At 36.7% G+C, this 9828-nt stretch overlaps 1 protein-coding gene across 1 annotated transcript in view; it reads right to left on the reverse strand.

The window, feature by feature from the left end:
* Nucleotides 1-9045, reverse strand: part of LOC149804321 (uncharacterized) — a 90586-nt gene extending 81541 nt beyond the window's left edge. The window contains exon 1 of the mRNA XM_089938773.1: nt 8875-9045. Coding sequence (XP_089794899.1) covers nt 8875-9017 — 143 coding nt within the window. The 5' untranslated portion in view covers nt 9018-9045. The remainder of the gene's footprint in view (nt 1-8874) is intronic.
* Nucleotides 9046-9828: the final 783 nt, after the last annotated feature.

Raw genomic sequence — 9828 nt, forward strand, 5'->3', positions numbered from 1 at the left:
AGTAAAACTGTGTGTAAAGGTAGCCACATCTGAAAAGTAAAATTGTGTGTAAAGCTAATACTTTGTTATAATGATCACAAAAACAAAATCAAACTGTCATGAAACCTGTAACAAATAATGCAATTCACTTGGCTAGTAAAATTTCATTCTACTCGACATTGGTCAAAAATCTGAAGTTATATGATTCTCATCCTGCGATGCTCAGAGTTCGATCAGTTTCTCTAGCATCGTGCATATCAATGCAAGCCCAGAAAAAAACAAGAACCTTTGTTAAAAGCAGTAGCATTACATGGTATTGCTATGGAAACCATGGCATGTTAAGATATTTTGTATGTCTTTTCATAGTTTAATTTACATAGTACATTCATTAACTGACAAGGTATATATGCATATATTAAGGTTTAATGGCACATCAGCACAATACTGTAATTTTGTCATTCAGGATAGTTAACTGGGGATATCCCAGGGTTCTCACTAGGATTTTACAAGTTGGAGCCCAGGACTCAAATCCTGGATAAAGTTGGAGTCCCAGACAAAAAATTGGAGTCCCAATTATCATGAATTATTAGTTACCTATAAATTATTATAGATTATTATAGAGGTGCAAGCATAAATTATATTGCAGAAAAGTAAACAATGTACTGGCCAACTACCTGCATTTTTATTCAGTCTAATAAATAAATAAAATAAAATGCAAAAACAGGGGTCACATTAATTTAAACCTGTAGCAATGGCAGAAGTCCCCTTTTGAACAAAGAGCTTATTTTAAAACTAAACATAGCCTGTAGCTGAGATATAAAATGAAGCATTATTCATAATGATGGGTATTTTAGTGATTCTATTCTTCTCATTTTCAGAACACAATAAGTGAAATGTTACCAGTATGCAATTAAATCAACCTAATGAATTTTAACAAGAACATGGACATATACATTAGGCAACAGTGGAGTATGAATGAATCTGGAGATTATTAACCAGGCAACAGTGGAGTATGGTTGAATCTGGAGATTACTGACCAGGTAACAGTGGAGTATGAATGAATCTGGAGATTATTTACCAGGCAACAGTGGAGTATGAATGAATCTGGAGATTACTGACCAGGCAACAGTGGAGTATGAATGAATCTGGAGATTACTGACCAGGCAACAGTGGAGTATGAATGAATCTGGAGATTATTTACCAGGCAACAGTGGAGTATGAATGAATCTGGAGATTACTGACCAGGCAACAGTGGAGTATGGTTGAATCTGGAGATTATTTACCAGGCAACAGTGGAGTATGAATGAATCTGGAGATTACTGACCAGGCAACAGTGGAGTATGAATGAATCTGGAGATTACTGACCAGGCAACAGTGGAGTATGAATGAATCTGGAGATTATTTACCAGGCAACAGTGGAGTATGAATGAATCTGGAGATTACTGACCAGGCAACAGTGGAGTATGAATGAATCTGCAGATTATTAACCAGGCAACAGTGGAGTATGAATGAATCTGGAGATTATTAACCAGGCAACAGTGGAGTATGGTTGAATCTGGAGATTACTGACCAGGCAACAGTGGAGTATGAATGAATCTGCAGATTATTAACCAGGCAACAGTGGAGTATGGTTGAATCTGCAGATTACTGACCAGGCAACAGTGGAGTATGGTTGAATCTGGAAATTATTAACCAGGCAACAGTGGCATATGAATGAATCTGGATATTTACCAGCAACAGTGGAGTATGGTTGAATCTGGAAATTATTGACCAGGCAACAATGGAGTATGGTTGAATCTGGAGATTACTGACCATGCAACAGTGGAGTATGAATGAATCTGCAGATTACTGACCAGGCAACAGTGGAGTATGGTTGAATCTGGAGATTACTGACCATGCAACAGTGGAGTATGGTTGAATCTGGAGATTATGGACCATGCAACAGTGGAATATGGTTGAATCTGGAAATTATTAACCAGGCAACAGTGGAGCATGAATGAATCTGGAGATTACTGACCAGGCAACAGTGGAGTATGGTTGAATCTGGAGATTATGGACCAGGCAACAGTGGAGTATGGTTGAATCTGGAGATCAAAGACCAGGCAACAGTGGAGTATGAATGAATCTGCAGATTATTGACCAGGCAACAGTGGAGTATGGTTGAATCTGGAGATTACTGACCAGGCAACAGTGGAGTATGAATGAATCTGGATATTATTGACCAGGCAACAGTGGAGTATGAATGAATCTGCAGATTATTAACCAGGCAACAGTGGAGTATGGTTGAATCTGGAGATTACTGACCAGGCAACAGTGGAGTATGAATGAATCTAGAGATTACTTACGATTGGGTCTCAGTGAGCTTTGACAATTGCTCAAGGTTCGTATTCTTCGACAAAACTTAACATGCAGAAATTTAGCCATGATGACTTTGATTTACGAACATTTGACCCCCTTATCAATAGGCCTCTTCCATATCTTAAGTGTAAGCCCTGCAAACTCTGTCATCAAGGTACATAGGTAATAAGCAAATATTTGTGCCAAAACAATTGTTCTTCTTTCAGTCTCAGTGACATTGACCTCTGACCCTTTGACCCCCAAATTGATAGGCTTCTACCAGTCATCAAGAGGAAAATATTAACAAAGGTGTGCTTGGTCTGTGATGTAGAACTAATGTTACTGTGCAGAAACCATTTTTTTCATTGAATCACAGCAGCCATGACCTTTAAAATTTCTTCCAGTTCCAAAACTTTGACAACTGCAGTGTGCCAATCACAAATGATTCTCCACTTTGCATCATTGGCCTTGGATACAGAATGTGTTGGGCCTGAATGATGCAGTCAGCAACCTTACTTGGTATGGTTTTTGTTGGTTTTATGAAATTTTTCAGCAAGTGACAAGTAATACATGGTAGTGTAACCTCATCCGAAAACTGTATCAAGCATATAGTCACATGAGTCACATGAGTCACATGAGATAAGTTAAGTATGAAGGTGGAAAATCTGACTGCTGTAACAAGGATACTTTTGAGGTTATGGTTCTGTCAATCCAAAGATCAAGGAGATTATTGCAGTCACAGACGTGATAACAGGATAATCTGCGCTATGGATGTCATGATCTTGTGAAGTGGAATAAACCTGATGGGAGGGATGCTTAAACAGAATGCTAGTAGTTAATCCCACCTCAGGCTGAAGGAGTCCACTGCCAAAGGTTCTGGTTTGTGACTGGGAAATCATGACTAGAATTTTGTTGCTGAGTTTCACTTCAAATGAGTTCACCAGAGATTCTTCCTAATGAATAAACATAGACTCTCTACCCATATCGATACAGAGACCATTCTGTTAGGACTATCTTTTCTGCTCTGGACAAACTGCCTGTGTGGGTATTTTCTGTGCTGGAATGTGACAAACTCAAAGTGTAATCCCTTCAGAAACTGTAGAGCACTGAAGGTCTCCAATTTGCATGTTGAGATAAGCACGAGGTATGCAATCACCAATGTGTTGTATGAGAAGACCATGATACATACAATGCCCATTGGCATGATCTATATGACCTTTCAGGGCAAAGACCACAGTACATATTGTTTTATGTATAATAGGCTTCCAAAGAACACAGTCCATATTGTTTTATGTGTAACAGGCTTCCAAAGAACACAGTTCAGATTGTTTTATGCGTAACAGGCTTCCAAAGAACACAGTCCATATTGTTTTATGTGTAATAGGCTTCCATCCTGGGATCAATGGCCCTGGAGGAATACTCCTTCTGACTCTAAGTGAGCCCATCTGCTCCACGAATCAGACATATTGGTGCACAGACAGGAGTGGGGTTCAGGGACATGCAAAGGAAATACCAACAGAATCAAAATGTACCTTGTCAAGTGCATGGTCTTGGCAGGTACTCCATTAACACAATATATGCTAGTTAATCATGTAACTCTTGGAATGTTTTCGCTGACCCAATGGATTTGTGAGGCCTGGAGATTAGTGATCCATTCTGCAAACTTTTTAATCTCAGATTTGAGAATTATTATTAATTATGATCCTTATATGATGGAATTAAATGATGGAATTAGAATTCTCCATGTGGTCACAAAGTCTCACCCCATTAAAATGATATACATGTTTGATTATTTAATTTACCAGAAACAAAATGGAAAAAAGGAGTACCACTGAATATTTTGTATTCTATTCAGTATCTTGGTCTTAACTTAAATTTTCATGTAATCATTTACCAGTTTTTTGATGAATATTTCCATCTTTCTTTGAATTATTTTTCTTTTTAATTCACTGAAATAATACTAAATTATTTCTTTCTAAAACTTTCTTTCTTGAAAAACTGAGTCCTTGATAGGATTAATCCAACCTCAAATACTTTACAACTACAGTCAATTGTGGCATTGCAATCAAGTTTTGCAAACAGGAGCAACTTAAACATTCAAATTACAAAACTGATACAAATCACCATTTAAATAGCTGGATTATATACATTTAATTCTTCACATTAATTCAGGACTTCCACATATAATCACAATGCAAAACAACGATGTTTGAGAAAATGATCTACACTCTTTCTTTGGATAAGGAACTGGTCTCTGCATCACTGACAATTTCCCCTAAGGAGGTAAGCAAATGGATTCTTTATGCCATTTTGTGTACGTTAATAATGAAATGAAACACATAAAGCACTATAAACATGGCATCTACTTTCAGTGATTGTCCTGGGCTTTGCCAATGTCGCAAATTGAGATCTGTTTTCCTTAATGGCGACAAAATATACCATCTGGCGATTTTTTTGGTGACAACATTTTTGGCCATTTAATTTGTACATGCAATCATAGATTTGGAGTGGAGACATTCAAAGGGACCACGAAAGGAAGCCACAAACTTGGATACACAATGCACTGGAATCTGTTACATAAACAAATCTTTTGTTCGTATTGACAAACCCATCTTTACAGTGCATTGTTACATCATAATCCGTACGTTAGACGTTGCATGTTCATCGTCTCATCTTAAGAGTAAGTTAACAAAATTAACAGCATTTGGATTTAGTGCAAATTCAAATGACAACACAGTCACTGAACCTGATATTATATCAGGCAGTCCAACATCATCTACATGTAGTGATGGTAGTAATGCTTCAAGTGCGACACCATTTCATGATGACTGGGTCAGAAGTTCCCGAAAATTTAATGACAGCTGCAAACTTGGGCGTCCATGGCTGAGATATGATAAAAAGTTAAAGCAGATGTTCTGTGATATATGTATCAAGGCACAAGTCATCAATTCATTTACAACTGGTTGTGATATTTTGAAGGAGTGTGTCACCAAACAGGAATCCAGGCAGAGGAAGTAATATATGGTAATTTTGCTCATTGATCTTTTACTGTTGGTGAATGAATTTCTATTTCCTAAAAGTCCTTTCAATTCCAATAATTCCAAGAAATCTGAATATGTTCCAAAGAAAAATACCCCTTCAGTGTTGAAGTTTCAAATGTATAGAAAGATTTCCAAAAGAATTCAAATAGGCATTGAATAATTTAGTTAATACCAATCAGTTATTCTAGCGTGTCATGCAAAAAATAAATCTTTTCAAAAACCAAGTTGGGAGATTGAATCCAAAAAACATGCAGATTGGGACCTACCATCTGTACGTTTTTTGCGGCATATCTAAGCATCATTTTCACTAAATATTCATGGATTTTTCAGGTCCAGTACACATGAAATTCTCAAAAGACACATCGTTTCTCCCTGTGGAATGCGTTATTCCCCTCTCCCCCCAACGTGACCCCCATTTGATATTCTGGTCAGGTGTGCCCAAACTGCACAATAGTTTGCAGTTAGACTCAAGCCTCTTCGACATACTTCAAAGAAACTGCCTGTTCTACAGTGAGTGAAAGCATAGCAACTGATTGACAAAAAAAGAATGCCCGTTTGTGTTATAGCTAACAATACCTAAAATGGGTGTGAATTTATGTTAACAATTCAAATGTGGTCTCAAGCTACCATAAATGTGGTAACTATTTCCCACATTTTATATCCCACCTTATTTCCTTATTGTTAACTCACATATATGCATACAACTAAATAACATATTCCGAATTATTGGTGGGGAGGCACATATGCTCTATGATATGTTTCTTCGTTCCTTCATGGAGAAAAATTGCATTATAGGTCAAATCAGCTATAAATGCTGCATTTGCCAATACCAGCTGAACTGACCATTCGTGCTTAAACAAGTGAAAGAAAAGTATGACACATAAGTGTCATTCTGCATTTATAATCTGGGGTTTCACTGTAAAGAGCACTGCTTTACACAGCTTACATAGAATTCTTTGCTCAGTACTAATGTTATATCATTCATAGTGAGACAGAAAAAGACATGTAAAGATGGACAAATATACAGCAAAAATACCTCAACACAGGGCACAGAGTTCAGAGACGTTTTATGAACAAGATATACTTGCTTACAAATCAAGTCAAACTGCAAGCAGCAAAGACCCAGATCTGCCATAGCATAATACACCTGCAGATCACGGTATATGTTTGTTCTAGTGTGTTCTATATGTACATATATATTAGAAATGTTTGTATTGTCTACGTGTCGATTTTTGTTTCAAAATGTCTATTTGCACTCAGTACTATAATAAAATATAAATATTCAAAAATGCCTTTTGACAATACTTGCCATATGTGTGTGTGTGTGTATATCTATATATATATCTATATATATCTATATCTATATATATATATATATATATATGCAACAAACTGACAACGAGCAGTGCAAAACTAGTATCTCACTAACCTTTAACGAGTCTTTTTCAAGGCAAATACAAAACACAGACAAGACAAACAAATAAAACAGAAAAACGGTTATGTTTTCAAAAATTTACATGACTGTTTCTACAGGAATTCAACCTTTTAACTTTATTATGTTTCAACTAGTTTATTTCAACTTGTTGCTGATACTGGAAAATATTTGTATTGACCTAGAAATTGATGAGCCATAATGACACCTGTTATTTTATGTAAATTTATGTAAGCGCAAATTATATCCCGGATATTTCATTGTTATAGTAGTCATTATAGGCTATTAAGCAAATTTAGAAAAATTTTTAAAAGAAAATGTGTCGGCTGCAAAAGGTAATTTTATTTGTGCATGGTTGTCTCTATCTAGTCTTCTTGGCTTAACTGCTTGGTTTCAATGTTCTAAAGTGGTATATCCAGTAAGAATCCTTTTCTTTCCTGGTTTGGGGACTCCAGTTGGGGTTGTGAGCAATTGCAATAAGTGTTATATCACTGAAAGTGTAGCCAGGGGAGGAAATGTGTTATGTGACCTAGCTTCTGTACAGCTTCTTTGTCATCCAATCAGATCTATGAAGGTTGATACTTTTGTGTAGCTTTTCTGTTTCTCAAACATAATGAAGGCTACAGATCTTACATGTGATGAGATAAATGCATGTTTTGTTTGGACAATGTATGTTTAATTTTTCTCAAGTTACTATGTTAGAAAATGTCCTGGTCTCTATCATATGATTACAGGTTTTGCACCTTTTATCACCACAGGATCCAGATTGACTAGTGTGGTCTTGATTAGTGATTGGCTTTAGTTAGGTATATCTTGGGGGAAGGTTGTTCAATTTTGCTAGGCCAGCTAGTAAGCGGCTACCCCATGCTGACACCAAATGGTGTTGGCGAATTCCAACTTTCCGATAGAGAACGGAATCTGAACCTGCACCCCAAGTGTAGCCAGGGGAGGAAATGTGTTATGTGACCTAGCTTCTGTACAGCTTCTTTGTCATCATCCAATCAGATCTATGAAGGTTGATACTTTTGTGTAGCTTTTCTGTTTCTCAAACATAATGAAGGCTACAGATCTTACATGTGATGAGATAAATGCATGTTTTGTTTGGACAATGTATGTTTAATTTTTCTCAAGTTACTATGTTAGAAAATGTCCTGGTCTCTATCATATGATTACAGGTTTTGCACCTTTTATCACCACAGGATCCAGATTGACTAGTGTGGTCTTGATTAGTGATTGGCTTTAGTTAGGTATATCTTGGGGGAAGGTTGTTCAATTTTGCTAGGCCAGCTAGTAAGCGGCTACCCCATGCTGACACCAAATGGTGTTGGCGAATTCCAACTTTCCGATAGAGAACGGAATCTGAACCTGCACCCCAACATACATGTCAAAGTATAAAAAACTGTGTGACAAGGGTCAGAGGAAACTCTAGTCCTACAATGTAAGACATAGCACATGTTGTTTTTGTTTTGGTGCTATGTCTTTCTACCCAAATAACAGCCTTGTATAGCCTGTTCCAATGTCATCTGACATTGGAATGAGTATTCAAAGTTTCAGGAATATCTCACACACTTGTTGTTGTTAAAGAATAATATTTCAATTTAGCCCGATTTCAGCATTCCCGGATTTAGTCGCTTTCCAGCCAAGTGAAATGTGGGCCAACAAAACTTGAAAACAGGTCCATTTCGTTTGTGAGACTTTGAATTTATTAGAGAAAAGACATCAGGGTAAGTAAAGTCTGACAAAAACGTAACTTTACTTTGTAGAAAAGCGTCGTTATTGGTTGCCAGTTGTATGTGATATTCCTACTTTTTTTTTTTTTACTTTCATGACACTGTTAGTCGACATCACAACATGTTATACAGCGCCGTTAGTTAGGCAGTAAGAACCATCACCCCCAGAACAAAAATATCGGGTGATGTGTCTTACCTTGTAGGACTAAGGAAACTCGGATTATTTATGTATATAGCATGGCTGATAGTTAAATCGTAAGCTAGTTAAATCATAAGCAATGATACGAGCCCCAATGAATGGTCCTGGGCAGACATGACCGGTACCCTGAGGAAAAATGTTTTGATTTACATTTACCTCGTACGTTCAACTTGATCACTTTTCAACTCGGATGCAATATTTACGTTGATGCCTTTAATGACAGATGCAAGAAAAACCGAGAAAATAACGAAGTTAAATAATGCACTCATATTCTTCGCAGGGCGCAGACATATTTGCATTGCAGCGCCACTGATACCACGATATCTAAGATGTAAGCAAAGCGTATACAACTCTAACACAAAACGGCAAATAGAAATAGATCCGAGGAAGAAAAAAAAGAAATAAAAAAGACGGAGAAAAAAACAACTCCGAAACAAAATAAAACAAAAACCAAACCAAACAAACAAACAAGACCAGAATAAAAACAAAAAAATAAAGAAATAATTAAGCGAAGAGAATGGGTATATCAAATTCATTTTTTTAGAATATTTCTCCTTGAATGCTTTGTGCAAGATCTGTGCCATATGTTGTCATCTGTTAGTGCAAATATTAGTTTACCCTCATCTTTTATTTTGAAAAATATGTCCATCATTCAAATTAGAAGTTCAGCAATCAAATTAAAGAAGAGAAAGATTTAACTTGATACAATGCATTTAAAGTGAATCATTAAAGACCAGATGCCACCGTTCTGTGCAAAAAGTCAAATTATTTTAATACTTCATCGTGAAAGATATTGGTTCTAAACGTCATTGGGTTCCATTAAAATCAGATAGCATCGACGTATCATCACATTAGGAGCCATGCAATTTCTCCCTCGAACTGTGTACGAATTAGTCCGATCTTAATCGGTGATATCCGTGGGTCAAGCGATTGCTGTCGAAAGCTGGAACACAAGACTTCATGACGTCACTGTTGTAAATATAAGAAGTCAACACCACGCTATGTCGGATTGTCTTTAACCCAAGTTCGTGACTTAAATTATTCCAGCGCCCCAACTGACCACATATATTCATCCAAGTCTTATTTTTATCTATTGCACACTTTTTCTTC

The sequence above is a fragment of the Sinohyriopsis cumingii genome, chromosome 2 (genome assembly GCF_028554795.1).
Source record: "Sinohyriopsis cumingii isolate HCF-2022 chromosome 2, ASM2855479v2, whole genome shotgun sequence".
Lineage (NCBI taxonomy): Eukaryota > Metazoa > Mollusca > Bivalvia > Unionida > Unionidae > Sinohyriopsis > Sinohyriopsis cumingii.